The 21,515-nt window shown below is 33.4% G+C and overlaps 1 protein-coding gene across 2 annotated transcripts in view; it reads right to left on the bottom strand.

Moving 5' to 3' along the window:
* Positions 1–141: 141 nt before the first annotated feature.
* The window catches only part of LOC111044455 (coiled-coil domain-containing protein 40), a 37,720-nt gene continuing 16,346 nt past the window's right edge, over positions 142–21,515 (bottom strand). For both annotated transcript variants that reach the window (XM_022329615.2, XM_039433818.1), the window contains exons 7-14: positions 20,597–20,779; positions 18,714–18,959; positions 17,320–17,494; positions 16,045–16,253; positions 14,801–15,016; positions 6,801–6,998; positions 5,570–5,728; positions 142–1,473 (exon numbers count right to left, since the gene is read on the bottom strand). In XM_022329615.2, the coding sequence (XP_022185307.2) occupies positions 1,225–1,473; positions 5,570–5,728; positions 6,801–6,998; positions 14,801–15,016; positions 16,045–16,253; positions 17,320–17,494; positions 18,714–18,959; positions 20,597–20,779 (1,635 nt within the window). In that variant the 3' untranslated portion in view covers positions 142–1,224. The remainder of the gene's footprint in view (positions 1,474–5,569; positions 5,729–6,800; positions 6,999–14,800; positions 15,017–16,044; positions 16,254–17,319; positions 17,495–18,713; positions 18,960–20,596; positions 20,780–21,515) is intronic.

The raw sequence follows: 21,515 nt of genomic DNA, 5'->3' as shown, positions 1-21,515 counted from the left end.
TAATCACTTCAGTGATTAATAAAATGACTCCGGTTTCCAGCAAGATATTTTTGAAAGAATAGTGTTGGTTATAAAAACAATTAATTGAATAAAAACTTTAATATATTATTTTTAGCCTAGTTTCATTATTTTTTTACTTAATACACTGGAATACAATAATACCATTTTTCTTTCTTTATATTTCTTGGGATGAACCAATAGGGTCACAAAAACTTTCTGAAAAACGAGAACTATAAGTTCTTGTTGCATTGAGGTATAGAAACCCATCATTATTATTGCTGTCCAGAAACCAGCACTTCAAATTTTGGAACTTATTAGGTGAATTACAAATAACATAATTTTTTATATGGAATAAGATGAGAAGGTTTGGAGAGAAACACTCATTCCCAATGCAGAAGAGTATTATGTTAGATAGTTTTATTTTTTATTTTTTCATAGTGTTTTTATGTGTGAATAACAAATATCAATATAATGGTCAACATATTTATATAGGGTAAGGTCAAGGTGTGTGGAAATAAACACTCATTCTCAATGCAGAATAATATTTTTTTTTGGTTCTGCAAAATGTTTTCTTTAATATGTGAATATTTACCTATTTTAGTAATAATAATGTAAAACATTTCTTCTATGTTTGGTTTTGGAGCATTCAAATTTGAAAATCTACTCTTTGAAAATAATTAAGGACTGAACATTTGTGAAGTGAACAGCTACAAGACTTGACCTATTTCGGACCAGGTGTAACCTTATATAAATTTGGGAGAGGAATAGCAAAAGGTTACCTTATTTTTTCTCTCCCTATCATTTTTATGATGTACTTATTGTATGAATCAATGAAGAATAAATAAGCTAGTTAATTTGAACTTGAATTGAGAAATTCGGATAACTCAAGAATTAACCTTCTCAAAAATCGTTGCAATAAGAAGGCTATGAATGGAAGAATTGTGACAGTATATCAGGAAAATTATGAGAATGTATAGGTAAAACTACCAATAATAGAATTAAGACTTCTTTATGAGCAATCATCTAAAAACGGTACCCGGACTCAATCAATCAATATTATATTATATTAAACAGTTTTAATTTTCTATCAAAACAATCACAGTGTTTTGGGATTTCTAAGTAGAGCAATAGAGCAATCGATTTCATTCTTCCTTTTTGCTGGGAGACCGAAATACTTGTGTGTATAAAAAATTGAGATTCTCTCCATTTATGTTCAACAAAAAATTAAACAACGTTAATTGTATTATTCATTGACTTGAGTGTATTCAAGGTAGTGGTGAGAGGCAGCTGGAGACTGGGAAAGTCTTGGATCAATGCTTCAACGATTGCCGTCAAATCTGCGTTGATTTTCTTCTGTTTTTCAACTTCCATTTCTAGGGAAGACTCGTTCCTGAAGAGTAGCCTGTACCTGGAGCCTTTCAATTCACTGTACAGTCTTTCCTTTCTCTGAAGGCGGACTAGTACTTCCAAATTCTGTAAAACAGAAGATATTTCATGACGGTACACCTAATAAATTCGATAAAACTACTAAATTCTATAAAACAGATTATACTCTATGGCGGTACACCCAATTAATTCTACAAAACTTCTAAACTTCTGAATTCTATAAAACAAAATAAACTCTATGACGGTTCACCCAATTTTTACCCATTCGAATTCATTTCCACACTTTAATGTAATTATTCACAAGTACAGATTGATACAAATCACACTATAGCTTAGTGCCGAACAAGATTATGTTTGAATTGAACAATACAAAACATCAGAAATTAACATTTAATGCGTCACCTGGTCATATGGGACATATATATATGAATCATATGTTTATCTCATATTGATCAGGATTTTAGAGTTTTTTAATTAAAAGTTCAATGAACAGTATTATATTTGTCTTTGAACAATCTTTGTCATCGACAGAAAGATTGTTTATTTTATTTGTTGTCAATATTAACGTTAGCTTCTCCCTGTTTCTAATAACAAACGTTCCGCTTGTTCGACAGATAAAAATATGTACTTGAAATGGATTTCATGTTTGGCATTGACTGAGTTTATATTGATACCCAAAGTTTAGCTTTTGGGGCAGAGCTCGTTCGTTAGGACTGTGAGTAAAGTCCGGCTGATCCAGTGAAAAAGGCTAGACTTCGTTTCGTTTTATAATACAGTTATTCTGTCACAGATCGGGCAGTTTGAAAATAATTGTATAGTTAAAATAAAGTTAAAAAATAATTGTATAATTAAAATAATTGTATTATTAAGAAAGACGGGTTCTGAACCTATTCATTGGTTCAGTTAGTTTTTGTTTTTTTTTTTAATACTAACCGTATAGTCACGATTAAACCAGTGAATGCCAAAGGGGGAAGCCATATTCAAAAGGTAGGTGACTACTGGATAAGATAATTGTTCTTAATTTTCATAACCACAAAGATTGAATCATCATTAGCAGCAAGCGAGTGTTTTCCCCATTAATTTAATTTTAATATTGTGTTTGTATATATATATTTATATTTTACCTTTTTGGAATAGAAAAAACTAATATTTATCATATTCAACCATGTAAAACCGAAAGATACCAATTAATTAAAGTTCTAGTTATTCTATGTTCTCTTTTTGTTATCATAGTTCTTTCCCCTCCTTTCATATTTGGTGGAGGCTTCTCCCACCGTCCCTCATCTTGCTTACAAATGGAATACAATCTTTCTTTCTTTTACAAGTCACAAAACCTTCTTGGAAAACGTGCACTATAAGTTCTTGTTGCATTACCTTCTTCTTTTTGGATATCTCTTTCTAATGATTATAAAACAAAAATCTAAATCATCTATTCATTTGCACTTGCAATAACTAGTTGTCTTTTTTCCATTAGGGCTACTCTTGAATATAAATAACTAGTAGTTCTGTGAACAGTAGACCTCACGCAGTTATCTCATCCACAAGTATCTGATGTCACCTATTTGAAATGTTAACAAACTCAGTTTACGTTTTAATTTGTATCCCATATGATAAAATATTCATCCAGTTCCGTGATAATCTTTCCATCTGATGAAAATTAATTTTTTACAATCAAAAATATTATAATTTATTCAGCATTATTAAGTTCATTTGATTATTTTCAATCATCTATCAAATTAGTTTTTTTTTTACAAATGTGAGAATATTGATACTGATGGGCACGCATAATAATACCATGACTGCAAAACAAAATATTTAAGCCAAATACCTCAAAGATGCATACCTCTTTAAGGTCTTTAATTGAAACTATAGACCTTATAGAAATAGACACGGCTTCTCCAAAAAATCTGTGTAATCCACTTGTCAGCTGATTGATTATGAATAATATTCGGTAGTCTGATTAATCCTATCTTCAGAGTAGATGATATATAATATAGTGATATCAGAGTATGGAGGGATTCCTTTTCTTCTCATATTATCATTGATATGCAAAATTTCAAAAAGCCTTGTGTATACATCGACGCGCAGTTAAAAAAGGAATATTCCTGCCAAATCTATAAAATTCTATCAACGCGTTTGGCCGTAATCAAGTTACATAAGGACAGACGAAAGAAAATCCGAGTTAAAACATAGACCTCACTAAGTTCGGTCAAAAATAGAAATTCAAGAACCCGTTTTAAATTTTCTACTCATAACATGTTTGGTCTATATGACGCCATTATCAAGTAATGACTTCATAACGGCATCATATATAGCCGAAAAATGTTGTGAGTAAACAATTCTAAAAAGGGTACTCAGATTTCTATTCTTATTTATAAGCAATATCTCATTTATCTCCATCTCTTCTTTGTTAATTTAGCCTATATTTTCAATTGTTGTTGATGCCTACATGAGCTTTTTGCTTCTGCGTGGGTAGTGTTAGAGGAATGGGTGCATGGGTGGTTGATGAGATAAACAAACTTCCATGCCAAACGGTGGGATTCGAACCCACGACTAGGCAATACTGGCAGAATGTAGGGTGCAACGCAATAGTCCACTCGACGAAATTATGATAGCTGTATTTTCAAGCAAATTATTCTACTGATCGAAGATGAATAAAAAATACTCCTGTTAGCTTTATTTTTATCTCTAATCGTTTTAAACATATCAAACATCAGCACGTCTTGATCCAAGTTTGTATCAAATGATAGCATGATAATAATTCAGGTTTTTCAATTTTATAATTATTTATCGAATAGATTCATTAAGTATTGAATTAATACGGATTCAGAAAGAAGTTTATAAATGTTTTGACTTCTGAGTTGTGAGATATTCATCAATTCCTACTTCTGTAAGATTTGAATTTAGTTATTTATGAATACATTATAATTATTCGTGCAACTAGTGCGCAAAGTGACAGTTTGCTGCACCGAAAGAAACGTTTACGCCCGAGCCGTAGGCGAGGGCGGAATGGTTTCTAGAGTGCAGCAAACGAAATTTGCGCACGTATTTCACATTAATTTTTCCCTACAGTTACCATTGAATATGAAAAGTGGGTAATTATAGGTAAAATTCCCTGAAATCCATCAAATGTTTTCCTGTGTAATTTTATTATTAATAAAAACCTTAATTTATTTTAAATTGAATAATAATAATTGAATTATAATGATTAGTAATTCAATTGAAAATTTATGTGACTGCTTGAAGGGGGTTCATGTTATGTAAGCATTGAAATGACTATAATCAAAGCACATAATGGCAAGGCAACGCTGTTCTCCACTGCCATATTATAACGTGGGCCTCACTATGAGTGTTACCAACTTAATTTCGATTTTGCTGCACTGGTGCTCCATATAACCTACTAACTATTTTGCATTGTCATGCTGCAAATCTGGAGTACACAAAGTACTCACTTTGCGCACTAGTGCGGAAAAGTGATTCTTTGCGGCCTGCAATCAGTGCACAAATGGTCACTTTTCAAGGTATCTGTAGGAAAAATATATATATTGTTGATTGAAGATGTGTTAGTTTTTTTTAAGTGTAAATTGCTATTTTAATAAGTGATAGTAGCTTAACCTACAGTATTCAATTTGGACTGTAGTAAACATTTGAGAAGGGACAGTTTTGGGCATAAGCCTGTTGTGCCATCTCATATAAGTGTAATAATTGAACATGACTGAAGAATGTGATATTAATAGTTTTTAAGGTTTCTGTTAAAAAGTTTCTAATTGACTGCTGTCCATATGGTTATGAGGATTTGTGGTGATGTCTGTGTATTTTTCTTAACTGTGATATACCTGTTTTAAAAATGTTTCTTATATTATATAGAATTTGCTTATCTCTGTCTTATTTTTGTATATATTACGATGTGACTGTGATGACTATTAACGTTTATTGTTATATTTTAGAATTTTTTATTTAATTGTTGACTTTTGTCTTTGTTAAAGTGTTCTGACAATAAATGAATCTTGAATCTTGAATAAATAAATTTGTAGGAAAGTAGTTTTACTACTTTTTAGGATTACAACACTACATAAACGCTTACCCTAACTCCTGAACGCCGACAAAGATTTCCTATTTTTGCGCCAAGTAAAATTTGTTAAACCACTTACAATATTTGTATCAATCGTTGATTATAATATACCTTTTGCCTATGAAGATGACCCTCAGCCAGCTGTAAATCCATTTGTTGGGTGGCTTCCCTCAGAGCATTCAACTGATCCTGCTTTGTAGCTAGCTTCTGATTGAGTTCATCCCTTTGTTTTTCTGCTATTACAAGCTGTTTCTCCGTAGATTTCACATCCTGCAAAATATTCCACCTTATCAAATGTTGATAAATTCGACTGAACTCAGCTGTCATACTGACATTTAAAAATCTACTTTGTGAAAATAATCAAGGACTGAAAATTTTGTGAAGTGAACAAGACTTGGCCTATTTGGGACTATGTGTAACCTTATCTAAATTTGGGAGAGGAATAGCACAAGGTTACCTTATTTTTTCTCTCCCTATCATTTTGATGATATACTTATTGTATGAATCAATAAAATAAATGTGCAGAATACTAAAGCATTTCAAAGTTATTCCGCTGCACTGGATTACTATTTTTTCAACTACTAATCATAACTTTTCAATATAAATAAGAATCGAGCCTCAAATTTTGACATTCAATAACTTTTTTATGTGTGCACCGAATTTGATGATTTTTTAGCTGCGCTCTTTATTTTCAGGACCAGGCTTATGGCCTATAAAATTTATAATCCGACTTCAGGACTCTTTCCTACGGTCTTTCAAAGTTTACATAAATGTAATCCTTGAGGGAGAAGATTTGTGAGCTGGCCACACATATAAATAAAAATCAGTTGTTATAATCATTGCATCATCCAACAGCCGTCGGTAGATAGTAGACAAGATGTGTGCTGCTCCATAACCGGCCATGTATTTTATTCTAAACGCCCCGACTAGAAACAAAATGACTGTTCTGTGTGCAACCATCCAGCAGTGCGGCCCCAGGTTAAAGACTTACATGCTCTAAAGACATTGCTTTGTTTTGAATAATTAATTGTGCTGTCTTCGGTGTTCAGAATTAATTGATTTTTAGTAAATTACTTATTTTGCAGTTGGAAATTATCTATATAAATGAAAAGCCGCATCACGCCTCCTCAGGTGTGCATCCAGCTAAAGTTTTTCATGAGATACATTTAACTATTTGGCGGTACAAAGTACGCCGAGCCTGCTAGTTCATTATAATTTCACCTTTTATGAACATATTTAAACACACTCATTATAGCTCATTACAAATATGATTGAATAAATAAATGAATGATTAAATAAATAAATAATTTTAAATGAATGATTGTATAAATGAATAACGTACATTACTCATTTGACGAATCCGCTTTTTCAAGTCATCCAATTTCTTCTGGAATTGTTGTCTAGTGTAGTGCACCCCACTCGTCCGACAATGTTTCTCTCTAGCGCGAGCAGAGTCAACTATGCTATCTCTCTTGTTCACACTTAGCTCCAAGTCTCTGATCAATTTCTCCTGCACTTTCAGTAAGTGTGAGTAACGTATCTGCAATCAAATTAAAGTATTCATTGAATATGAATCCATGAAGGCGGTGTGTCACATAAATTAATGATTTATAGTAATATTTACGTTATAAGGTCAGTGGAAATGATAGGACGCGTAGTTGCCAGTTTTCCGTTTCCACGGCCTTCTATAGTGCATAGCAGCTGTATATCTTAACGATTCTTATCATAACGATGTATATCTTATGTGGTTCATGCCATCCCGGCATAAATCTGATAAAATATTAATTGTTGAAACTTGTAAATAATGATTAATCATATTTCAAATACAATATATTAACTTTTTGCATTAAAAAGAACGACTAGCAGTCAAATATTCTTCATTAGGCTAGGCCTGCGTCGAGGAATGGTTCGTCTCTTACTAATTAACAAAAAACATGTTATTTTATGAAATATACAATTCAGGCTCATATTCACCAAGAAAATGTTTTGTCCTGGTTGAATTTTAATTATTATTAAATACCACGAGAACCAATCAGAGGAGGCTTTTTCGAAAAGAAGGCTTCTCTGATTGGTTCTCCTGGCATTTAATCATGATTAAAATTCAATAGGCTTTTGTGCAGCCGGGCTTCTGGTTATAAAGTTAGCATCTGATAACATCTTTTATTTTTCTTCCAAACCTCAAATATATTTTCTCAGATTCATTCTCTGTCTTCTACTCTGTGATTTTTAATTTATTTTTCTGACCACAAATAATATAATAATATTGTAATATTTATCTTCTAAGACACATAATGGAATTCATCATTCAGTAATTAGGCTACTTATATATTCAAGTGCTTCAAAGTACACTTTTTAATTCACTTTTCCTTTTATTTATACTATGTTTATTTATATTTCCTTTCTTATGTATATTCATTCTTGTTTCATCTATTCATTTCTTCATTGAAATCTTTTATATTGAAAATTAATATCGATACTCGCTGCCAGAATTCAAACTTCGTCGGTTTTGCAGGCAGCGCCAAACATGTTATTTTGTTTTGACAAAGTTGTTTTTCGTGTATATTTAATTAAATATTGATCAATACGTTTTTTTTCAACTTTGTATTGAGGATTATTATTTTTGTTGTGGCAAAATAAAATTTGATTTGATTTGATAAAAATGTTTGCTTTCCTTTTTCAATTCAATTCAATTCAATTTTTTTCAATTCAATTTTATTTTAATGTTATGCATCGTATGTAATACAATATTAACACAGGTCATAAACATTTCATCAAACAATACACATCTTAAATACATTACAAATGTCACCTCAATATAAATGCAATATAGTCTATATAATTAAAAACAATGTTAATATCACAGATGGAATTATTGTAGTTGAATAAACTAAAAACAGTGGAATCAAAAGTCTCCATTACCTGAAAAGTAAAGATCATACAGTTAATTTAAATTTCAAGTTTTTACTTAATCACAATATTCTAATAATAAATTACTGAGTCAAAAGTTCACCAATGTCATAAAAACATCTCTCACTTAACCACAATTTCAATTTTTTCTTGAAGACTATTTCAGAATTCAGTTCTCGAATTTCAATTGGAATAGCATTATACACTTTTTTGGCCATATGCTGTGGGCTCGCCTCAAAAAACGTGGTTCTGTGGGCATCCAGTCTCACGATCTCCCTGTTGCGTGTGTTGTGAGAGTGAATGTCTGCACCAGTCGTCCAGCCACTTCTCCATTTCAGTGCCATACTCGCCAAAAAATAAATGTACAGGCAGGGAACCGGAAGAATGCCCGCTGTCGCGAATAAGTCCCTGCAAGGATGGCGTGGCGGTTTACGAAACATCACTCTGATGGCTCTCTTTTGGGTGAGGAAGACACGACGTCCATGGATTGAAGCTCCCCATGCAACTATACCATAAACTAAAAGGGGTTCAAAGTAGCCATGGTAAGCCATGGTAACAACTTTCTCATCAGACATCCTAACCAATTTGTGAAGAGTGTAAATGGCTGAATTTAATTTCTTTATAAGGATCTCTACATGTGGTCTCCAGGTCAGGCACTGATCAATGAATACGCCAAGAAACTTAGTGTTCTCCACCCGTTCAACAGCAGCATCACACATTCTAAATTGAAGTGATGCGTGTTCTTGTTGCTCTCTGATCGAAAAGTTAATGAAGCTTGTCTTTGAGACATTAACTAGAAGTTCATTAGCCCTGCACCATATTTCAACATCCCTCAAGACATTTTCCGCACTAGTCTTCAAGCTCTCTAGTTCCTCAGATGTTATGATGAAATTTGCATCATCTGCAAAGAGTATAGTTTGTGCCAAAGGGACATTCGCGGGCAAGTCATTGATGAAAACAAGGAAGAGCAATGGCCCCAAAATAGAACCTTGTGGCACTCCTCTCTTTACAGTCTGGGGTTGTGAGCGATGAGGATAGTTCTGAATTCGATCCTGCTGAATCTCCAACTCCACAACTTGAAACCTGTCTCTCAGATAAGACTGTATCAGCTGCAGGAAGTTCCCCCGGACACCATAATAACTCAGCTTATTGAAGATTATATCATGACTGAGCATGTCAAATGCCATCCTTAAATCCACAAAGAATCCAGCCACCTTCACGCCACCATCCAATGAAAGATAGACCTCATCCAAAAGCATATTTATGGCATCAACTGTTGCCTTATTCCTTCTAAATCCGAATTGATTTTTATGCAGTACATTTCCCATTTGGAGGTGTCTGTAAAGCTCGTCATAAATGGACCTTTCAAAGATTTTTGAAAATGATGATAGCATTGAAACTGGCCTAAAATTTTCAATAAGCTCCTTTGATCCTTTTTTATGGAGTGGCCTGACTTTGGCAGTCTTGAATGAGGATGGAAAGATTCCAGATGACATAGACAAGTTTAAAAGGTAAGTCACAGTATCTGCCACATAGTGAAAGAAATCCTTCATTATTCGTGATGGAACACCATCCAAACCACTGGACATCTTACCCTTTAGAGATCTTACTATTTTCTTTACATCCTCTACAGATTTAACTGTCACATCATTCACTTGACAGTTTCCTGAATCCGCCCTTTCTAACAAGTCCATATAATTTGCATCATGTTTTCTGATTTTATGTGGTCTGTCCTTAGCGAAAAACATATTGAATAAATTGGCTATTTCACTTGGTGACTCAGTATAGGATTCATTTAATTGTAATTTATAGCTGTTCACTCTATAATTATGTTTTATCTCTTTTTTAATCACATCCCAGATTGCTTTTGGCTTATTTTCTGATGAACTAATCAGTCTGCTGGCATATTCTGTTCTTAATAAACGTATCTGTGACTTTATTTCAGTAGAAATTTGCTTATATCTATGCTTTAACACAATATCATTGGGATATAGTTTCGTAAACAGCTGAATATCTCTCTTACAGGAACATAAATAATTAAGATATGGGCAAGACCATTTTACAGTTTCTGGTTTCTTCCTTACTTTGAGTTTCTTGAGAGGAAATGCTTCATTGAAAGCCACAGAGTACATTTTCATGAATACAGCCAACTTATCATTGATGGTCCCTGGTACAAGTTGTATACAGTTCCAATCACAGTTCTGCAAACTCTGTTCAAACTTTGTCCTATTTTCTGCCGAGAAAACTCGCTTTACAAGAAACTCATCTCTGTTGTAGTTCATTAGGCCACGCGGCAGTTTCACAGTAACTAGTTGCGCATAATGATCAGAAAGAGCCAAAGAATGTACACCCGAAGAGACGTATTCAATTGTTGAAGAGAGAAAGCAGTTATCGAGCAAGGTCGCAGAGTGTGATGTGACTCTTGTAGGAGTATCAATAACACCGGTGAATCCAAAAGCAGAGAGAAGTGCACACAATTCTTGTTTGTGTGATGAATTAACTAGGAAATTCACATTGAAGTCACCAACTAGAATGATTCCCTTGAATCTCTGTTGAATCAGATCCAAGTATCTCTCTAGATCAGAGAAGAAATGGAGAATATCACCGCTGGGTGGTCTATATAAACATAAATAAGAAACTTTTTCTCAAACACTATTGCAGTACTCTCAAATTCCAGTTCAAGTGAGCAATCAAAGACTGAAGCCGACGATGCTATTCCTTTTCTAGCAAATATTGCCACTCCCCCTCCTCGCTGACCAGATCGATTTGAGAAAGATATGAGTTGAAAATTATGCAGTTGAACCGTTTCCTGCTCACAGAGCCAAGTTTCTGACAAACAAAGAAAATCCAATTTCGGTAATGCACCTTCCTTTTGCATTGTTTCCAGTTGAAGGGTGAGTTCATTATCTTTCGAGCGAATGCTGCGAATGTTATAATGCATTATACTGATCTCATTAATGTTGGATGCTCTCCTACTTGCTTTCTGCTGACATGGTACATAAATCAAATTATTCATATTTCTGCCGTGTCTTTCGTTGGTTTGAAAACTCTGGAAACTTGATTCAGCAGCATCCTCTACTACTGGAGCTTGTACACCGCTACTCCAGGAGGAGTATTGAAACCTAAAAAATCATTGTATGAACTATCTGTAACATTTAGTTCATTTTCTGCAATAGAAGGAAGAGAGGATACTGAATTTGGAAGAGACCTTCTTGGAGCATACATTGATTGGTCCAAAGACATTATTAGAGGATCAACGGGTAATAGAGCCGATGCTGGAGACACTTCATAGTCATTGTTGCAGATTATTGCATCTACATTGTCACAATTATTACAGTCGTTATAGCTGATAGATGCTTCATCATTGTCACAAGTTTCCATTAATATGGAAGACAGTGTACTATTACCGCGTTGACAGTTCGTTTTTTGAGTTTCATTAATTCTGCTTGCAGTTGACTCAGCTACAAATTTACACAAACGCTCTCCTATCAAACGCTTTCCATTTTTATTCAAATGGAAACCTTCCTTATTGAAATGATGTCTCTGCAATATTTCACTGAATCCTCCATAAAACACTGCAGATATTCCTTCATATGCCGATATTCTATTGGATATTGTTAAATTGGCGAAGTAAATATCATCATTGAGATGAGGTTTGTCAAATCTGTATGGAATCGCACAAATTAAAATGTTGGTGTTTAGGCCTGCTGATAAAACTAAATCCAATGCTTGATGTACCGTTAAATGACCTGGTTCACCATTACCGAAATCATTGGTGCCTGCAATAACCAACACATAATCTGCCTTTGTCAAGTCCTTTATGAACTGCATACCATTCATGATCACTTGCTTCAACTTCGCCCCCGGCAATGTGTAAACAAAAACATTGAAATCATTGAATAAGCCACTCAGGTATTTATCCTTGACTATCCGCTAGTACAACAATTTTCTTTTTATTAGAATTCTTCGAAGAAGTGCAAGTAAGAGCGATTTGATTTGGTGGTAACTGAGAACTTGTAGCATTCCTGTGCACCTGAGCCCGTACTTGAAAAGTACGTCCTTCAGTTGATTGTGACAAAGGTGATTCAGCATTCACTTCATCCAATACAGAAAAGCGATTTGAAGTCTTAATTTCATTTTCCCTGGTAACTCGTGAATATTTTAATGTCCTTTTTGGAGATTGGAACTTTGTTCCATACTTCTTTACTAATGTTAATTCGGACTCTAACTCTGAAATTTTATTCGCCGTGAGCTGAGAATCGTTTTGCAAAAGATTTATAATAGCATCTCTTGAATCAAGCTCTTTTTTTAATTCGTCGGAATTGCTTTTCAATTTTTCTAGCTTTGATTTCAGCACCTCAATCTCCTCATCAGCCTTCTTTTCATTATATATAGAATCATCAAGTTCACTTTTCCTGTTTCTCTTTTCTTGAGCAAGCAATCCTTGAAGCGTTTTGTTTTCCGCTGCTGAGTCGGTCAACATTCTCTCCAAATCCTCATTCACTTTAATTGAGGCGTCATATTATTAAGAAGGGAAGTAACCTCTGGAATTAAATCAATAACGGCTTCATCTGAAAACGTTTTAGATATATTCTCCAGGACTGTACGAATTTTAACAGCAATATCAACAACTCCATCGTCTATCAACCCCTCTTTGAGATTGTAACAATTTTTCTCCATCTGCGTCTTCAAAATATTTCTTCCAGTTCGTGTCATCATTTTGCGCCTTCAAATTCCGCTCAGCGTCCTTGTCTGTCATTAGACAAAGCACAACTCCATTCTTCTCTACCTCAGCACCGTCTGAGGCTCTGAAGAAATATAATGATTTACCAGAATACTCAATCACAATAATTATGAAAATAATGTATAATTAAATCATGACATTTTGTATATTTTCTTGACAAAAAATATACTCATTTGAGATAAGATTGACCGTTATTAACAAGTATCAACAATTAGCTAATATTATATCAGGTATATACCGGAATGACTTGATTCACAGCTATCTACTAAAGAAGGAAGTGAGAAAAAGAACTGTTGAGTGGTAACTATACCGTCCTTTCATTTCTCCACTATGGATTCATTTTTGCGACTTGAAGTAATTTAGAAATTTCTGCAAATAAGATATTACAATAACGATCAACAATAATTGATACAGCATTTCTGAAGTCATTTTTTTCAATCTTATAATCCTAGTTCATAAAATTATTATTGTTCTATCATAGAGAAGCAATAGCGTGAGTAGATATCCCATATGGTATAGGGCGTTTATGTGGCAACTTTTACTGTTATCTCAAGCCCATATATAGTCAACATAGTTCTTTCCCGTGATGCTGTGAGACGCTCGTCCCATGATATTATTATTATTAGCTCAACTTTTTTATTTCAGACCATAAAGTATTCTTCATCTAATTAACATAACATTACCCTCAAAGTCAATTTTTTGTTTGAATGATTTTAAGTGAGATTGTACAAGATTTTTCAATTATGACAATGTTAATAGCATATATGAATATTGTATGAATTTGAGAATAATGAGATATCGATCAATCACTCTGTAATAATAGTTTGGCCCTTCCAAGGTGGGTTCTCTCAATTATTTGAAGTGATGTAAGTACGAAAGATAATTTCAAAGGCTAGTATAAGCTCCAACTGCTGTATACTACCAAAGAGAAACAATATAGCAGATATCCCATGGTATAGGGCGTTTATGTCGCAATTTTTACTGTTATCTCAAGCCGATAGTTCATGTAATTCTTTCCCGTGAAGCTGTGTGACACTGGTAGTCTCTCATATTGTGCCGTTCATACACTCTCACCCCAATTAAAAATCAACAGTAATAGACAATAATCGGCTTGAGATAACAGAAAAAGTTGCCACATAAACGCCCTATACCATGGGATATCTACTTATGCTATTGTTTCTCTATGGTTCTATCGTAAGTAATCTTAGTTTTAGGTCAACATGCACTATCTCGGTTTAAACGGAGAAATGTCAGCTGTTAGTTTAAACCCCGTATGAAACACATTATAATAAATGCAACCATATCTACAAGTAAACGTGGTTTAGCCTTAAACGTAGGTTGAGTATATGACCACTACCTCCGTAAACAAAGCCGTAGTGCACTCATGTGACGTCAGCACAGGTAGGGCTCCTACACCAATAAAAATTCAGCTGATCTATATCAGCTAGTGTTTTTATTGGTCCAGGAGCCCTACCTGTGCTGACGTCAAACGAATGCACTATAGTTTTGTTTACGGAGGTTGTGATATGACCGTTATTCGTCTCAATATTCAGTCAAAGCCCAGTATTGTGGCGAAGGCAGCTTTCAAGCTTCAGAGTGGTGGAAATAATGCATATATTTTAATGGGCCAAAACATATCGATCCAGTATGCTTTGACCCATTCAAATACACACATTAAGAACTATGTTTACCTCCATGCGATGTATCTCATTCTTCATAGTGGCCACCTCTCCACCGGAACTGTTCATTCTGTCGACATTTTGTTTCATTTCCGTCGCCATTTGCACCTTCTTCTCCCAGTTGAGCAGATCCTGTTGCAGTTCTTCCACTTTCTCGTACATCTCTTTCTTCTGCTCGACCAGCTCCATTATTTCTCGCTTCATTTCGGCAGCCTGTTCTTCAGCCGCCTATTCCAAATACAATATAAACATTTGTTGGAAATTATAAAATATTAAAAATATGTGGGGTATTTGATGTAATGGATAGTATTCATTTGATTTCCAGAGACCTATTTTTGAAAATATTGAGAAGCATTTCTTGGGTATCAACTAAGCAGTACCGTTACTTTATTATCTTATGTTTTTTCATGCTACCTGATATTGTGCTTTGTTGTCTGACTTTGTTTTATGTTATCTCTGCGTTATTCCATCTTTGTAAATGATAAAATATTAAAAATATGTGGGGTATTTGATGTAATGGATCATATTCATTTGATTTCCAGAGACCTATTTTTGAAAATATTGAGAAGAATTTCTTGGGTATCAACTAAGCAGTACCGTAACTTGTTATCTTATGTTTTTTCATGCTACCTGATATTGTGCTTTGTTGTCTGACTTTGTTTTATGTTATCTCTGCGTTATTTCATCTTTGTAAATGATCATCACTTTCTAGTGCCTGACCTGCTTGACAAGATCCATGTATGTTATATATTTGTTGATTGATATTTAAACAATAGAAGAAGAAAAGGAAGGCCAAGGAATAGATGGACAGATGATGTGGAGCAGGATTTTAGAATGCTTGGAGTTCACAACTTGAAAAGGCAGGCAAAGGGAAAGAAGGAGAGACCAAGGGTTGTAACGACCTGTAGAGCTGAGGAGTAAGTAAGTATTTGTTGATTGATAAACTATTCTATAGACCTATTTAAAAGTAAAAGGAATGCTCGCTGCATATTTAATGCCTGCGCTACACTCTTGCCGAGTTGCTCGCTGAATGTCCAACGTCTCTGTTCGAAATTATTCGGAGCGAAGGTGAGCCGAGCGGTGGCACAGTAGCCATCTACACTCTCGCGTCATTCATTCGAACTTGGCGAGAGTAAAGCGTCAACATCACATATTCTATTCCGATAGTTTTACAAATTAATGATTCATAAATAAAATGAAGATTTATAAGTGACTGTACGATAGGAGAAAAAAATTGTACAATTGGTTTTACTCACCTTCAAATCGTTAACAAACAAATTTTGAATATCAAAGTTCAGATTGTCTAGCTGTTGTTTGTATCCTCTTCTCTGACACAATTTTTCACTCAGTGTTACCAATTTTGTTTGTAAATGTGAAATTTCCGTTCTACATTTCTTCTCTTCGTTTTCCTTGTTCTGAATGTCTCTTTCGATGTTCATGTTTTTCTGTTCCAGGACTAGTAGTTCTGAAAAAAGGAATAGATTATTTTTATAAAGATCACAAAAAGTTTTCCCAACAACAATAATAGTAGCTGTGGTTCTATAGAATGTAGAATCATAAAGCTTGAGCCCTCCTAACCATGAAACTCAATGTTTAGAAGAAATAGAGATTTTAGAAAAAATAGAGACTCAATAATTCAAAAGAATTAAATTCTTTCTAAAAGAATGTTTGAACAAGATACACTTAATGAACAAAAACAATTATAGCAGGTTGAATCGAAAATATTTTCTTCAAATTCTGATAGAAATAGAGGTTTTTCCATTGCTTTTGATGAGATTAATCTCAATAACATTCCTTGAATTCAATGCAAGAGATAAGGCCTATGAGACAAGCAGACTATTTCTCCGAGATAATAAGTGTATTTTTCCGATACGAATTAAATTAAAGTAATTAATCGAAGATTTCTTTTTCAAGTGTTCTTAAGCAAGCAGTTCTTCCAAAATAAGAATGGAGTGTGTTCTTCTCTATATAACTTGTACAAATAGTATATCAAAACTTTGCACTCAATCCATAAACGTTGATAATTATTTTGATTTCAAGAGGTTCTATAGGTGCGTACAGATTTACGCGCCGCGAACATGAGCAATTCACTTTTAATCAGCTGATGCCAAGCTTTTTATATCTGTATCTTACCGTTTCTGTAAAAATATAGATATAATCAGCTGATAAATTGTGAATTGCTCATGTTCGCGGAGCGTATATCTGTACGCACCTTATCAGGGCACATTTTCTCATTTGTCATAAATCTGATCATTGTTATCAGTAAATACGCTCAAATATTATTTTAGGCATATAGCAAACTACAGTATATATTCTCATGATATAAAATTGTATAAATTAATAAAAACTTGTAGTACCCTTTATTAAAAACTTTAAAATAAACGGTACTACAAGTTTTTATATTGTTTTTATAAATTTATATAAAGTAGCCCATAAGTGAAGTGATTTTATGAAAATTATATATATTGTTTTTATAAATTTATATAAAGTAGCCCATAAGTGAAGTGATTTTATGAAAATTATATAATTACGTTTTCTGAGTATGTTCATATCATGGAGCTGCTTGGAGCGACGTTGTGACAAAGAGACAATATGGCTCTCTTGACGGATCCAAAATGTCTGCAATCCTTCTGTTTTTTCATCGGTGTAAGAAATCTGTTTCTCCAACTCTTTTAGCTTCAGTTCTTCTGGGCTTAGATCACTTTCCTACGCAAAATAACAGTACAATATTAAAAAGAGCTTACGCACATAGGCAAGTTATGCAAAAAACAATACTTTGGTTTGCTAACACCGTCTGGTTCGTGGGTCCGAATCCCGCCGATGGTATGGACGTTTGATCATCTCATCAATTAATCAAAGTACTTCCGTATCCACGCACAAGTAAAGAGTTCATGTGGGAATCATCCGCAATAAATAAATACAAAATACTATTGTTTAGTATGCAAGATAGAATGAAATTGTTTGGTATGAAAGAAACAATATTTTTAATAAAATTATCTTCAGTGTGAAGATCTACTTTTCAAGATCAACTTGAGCAATTATATTTGCATTCTATCCTGTAATTTTGAAAAGTATGTTGATAAATCATAGATTAGAATAATTAAATAAATGGAATAGATCTTAAGGCTGTGCAATGCCTTAAAATATACTTTCTACTGATGATATTTTTCAAAGTTTCTCGATTAATATATCATCAAGCTATCAAAACGAAAATGTTTTCTCAGGAAAACATTTTTTTCCCCGATCATTACTTTTTTGAGATATGAGCGCCTAAAGTTCAAATTTTTGGGACAGAACATTTCAAATTCGGTAAGAGATAAATCCATGAGATTTGGAGAATAAATTCTTCATGGTATTGCTGATCTAGTAAAACAAAAATTTTCTGAAAATATCAATTTTTGAAAAAGTTACTCAATTTTACTAAAAATGACCAAAAATAACTTTTTGTTGAGTTATTTATGGTCATTATTGATAAATTAATAAAAATGTATATTTTCAGAAAATTTATGTTTTACTAGATCAGCAATACCATGAAAAATCAATCCTCTGAATATCATGGACTTATCTTTTACCGAATTTGAAATGTTCTGTCCCAAAAATTTGAACTTCAGGCGCTCATATCTCAACAATACCATGAAAAATCAATCCTCTGAATATTATGGACTTATCTTTTACCGAATTTGAAATGTTCTGTTCTGTCCCAAAAATTTGAACTTCAGGCGCTCATATCTCAAAAAGTAATGATCGGAAAAAATGTTTTCCTGAGAAAACTTTTTCATTTTAATAGCTTGATGTTATACAAGTCGAAAAACTTTGAAAAATATCATCAGTAGAAAGTTTATTCTTAGCCTTTCACAGCCTTAAAATACCGTGCGTACAAATTCTAATTAAAATTAAAATATTCCAATAACATTTATTGACCCACCCCAGTTTTCTCAACCAGCTTTTCCAGCTTCCTTTTATTGAAGTTGACCTGATTTCTGATCTGCACTTCGGCTAACATCAACCGATCAAGTTCACCCTGCAGTTTCTGGAGCATTTTACCCTTGGAAATAACTTCTTCCTGCACGGTTTTCAATGTCGCTTCCTTGCTTTCGAAAGATGATTGAGCTTTCTTAGTTTCCAAAACCATTTTGGCCACTTTGTGCTCCAGTTTGGTCTTTTCTACCTCCTGAAAAATATAGAAATCAATGAGATCATCATTAGATAGGTAATGGTGAGATATACTGTGGGATAAATCATATAAATATTATCGAAATTAATGTTGCTTTCCATGATGAAACACTTCATAATAGCTTTGTTGTAGTCTATAGTGAGGTCCACGTTATAATGGCAGTGGATAATGATAGGAGAATAGCGATGCCGATTCTCTGCATTAATTAGTTATATTCATACACTGTCTAAAACATAATTGGCATCGTTGTGGAGCTAGAAAAGGATAGTATAACCGGCTTTGTCGAATGATAGGCAAGGATAGCAATTCCAAAGTTGAACAACTACTGTCATTATAACGTGGTCGGTCCTCACTATAGATAGACACTGTGTTTGTACGTAAATATTTAATAAACACTTAATTTTTTGATGAGAAATGAGGAATTTATTTATTTATTCCAAAAAAAAAACATAGAAAGGCTCACAGACGAACTCCAGTACGAGCCTTAATGACATATATGATAGTATAACATCACAATTAATATACAAAAAAGAAAACAAAAGAAAATAATATCGCACTTCATTGAATATTAACGATTCAGTATAACTAATAAGATTGGAAGAGAACGAGGGAATGCATGCCACTTCTAAAGAGGAGTTTAATATTCATCAGCCTCTGAGCTTTATCTGCTCCCCTAAGTTATATGAAAACCTCCAGTGAAATCACAGTAATAACTGGCTGATGAAGATCCTATTCAGGAGTGAATTGCATTTCTCATCAAAAAGTGAAGTATTTTTCTAAATATTTACGTGGAAACACAGTGTTTAGACTCTATCAAGTTGAATATTATCGACTTTTCTTCGAACATATTATTTTTACATCAAGTCTATTAATCAATAATATTGATTGTATTCTTAAATAACTTTAAAGTGAAAAAACACTCACATTCGGTCATTAACGACGACCGTCTCTGTCGTTTCTGAGTTTTCTGTCGGGCTTGAGAATGTGCAACACCAGCACGAAACGGTCGTCGCCACACCAAAGAATGTGAGTGTTATTTTACTTTATAATCGTGTAAGAATAACTAATGAATTTTTACTGTGCTCATCTATTATAATTTTAGTTTTACATTAATACTTGTAGTTTATTCAAGTACAGTGCTATTTTGTTTTGTCTTGTTAGACTCAGTGGAAATTGTCATATTGTATGAATAAATAAATTAATAAATTAAATGAATAAGAATACAATAGTAGTTATTCCAGTGAAAACAAGATGGATAACCAACTACGAATCAATAATATTCTAACAAGAAAAAAAGTAAAACATTGCAGGTTGAATCTTAAAATAAAGAACACTGAACAATTAATGAATCGTCTTCAATATTATTTATACACACTTTTTTATGTATTTGAACACGACATTCAGTCGATTATTAAGTAAATATTAAAAACTTTTACTTACTAACTGAAGTAAACATTCAATCGTCTAGCTGTTGAAAATGATCGCTAGACGATTGAAAGTATACTTTAGTCAGTAAGTAAAAGTTTTTAATATTTACTTAATAATCAACTGCATGTCGTGTTCAAATACATAAAAAAGTGTGTTAATACAAAGCAGCTCGGAATGAATCAAGAAACCATCACCATTACTTATACCTTGTCCCTGATTGAATCCCTTAGTTTGAACAGTTTCTTTGTGAAGATAGTGGCTTGTTTATTCTCCAAGGCATTTTCCCTCAGTTTATCGATTATTTCCATTTCCAGCTTCGCTTTATCCTCCTTCAATTTCAGTATTAACGATCTCAAATCAACGTACCGTTTCTCCAGCTTCATCGTATCCTGAAAAAAGTTCGAGTTGTTAAATGGGAACTTCTGCAATGTTATCATATTGGCATATTTCATGGATTCTAATATATCCTATTATATTAAGCGAGCAATTTCTGTATTTATATATCTGGTTATTTTTATATCTGGTTATTTATGTTTAACGGATCTCGAAAACGGCTCTAACGATTTTCACGAAATTTGGAACATAGTAGGTTTATGATATAAAGATTCGATTGCACTAGGTTTCATCCTTGGGAAAACTTGCTGAACGACATTAAAAGGATAATTCATCCTTGGCAGAAATAGCTGTGGATAGTAAAAAAGTGAGTGAGCGAGTGAGTATGTGAAAAATCAAAATATCGCATCCCTGAAATTCATAAGATGACGTATAGCCAGCTGTGAAATATAAACATGATCATTTTAGAGAATTGTGTCCTGTTTATCAATAAATAAAAATAACGAGCAAAGCTCGGTGCCCCAATATTTATGAGATAAAAGCACAATAATAGAACTGCTGCAATGTTACCATATTCCATTTTTCATGGATTCTAATATGATTAAAAAAAAAACAGTTTGTTGGCTCTTCAACTGTTATGGTTTTAAAAATATTTGAATCTACTGATTCTAATTTAAAAACCCTTCTATCTCTATTGATAAATGATAATTATTGATTACATCAGTTGAAAGAAGATGAAAAAATATTGAGTAGCTGCTTCAATTTATATGTAGGTATATATGACGATTTTGT

This window comes from Nilaparvata lugens, chromosome 8, assembly GCF_014356525.2.
Source record: "Nilaparvata lugens isolate BPH chromosome 8, ASM1435652v1, whole genome shotgun sequence".
Taxonomy (NCBI): domain Eukaryota; kingdom Metazoa; phylum Arthropoda; class Insecta; order Hemiptera; family Delphacidae; genus Nilaparvata; species Nilaparvata lugens.
This window is presented reverse-complemented; position numbering and strand designations above follow the sequence as displayed.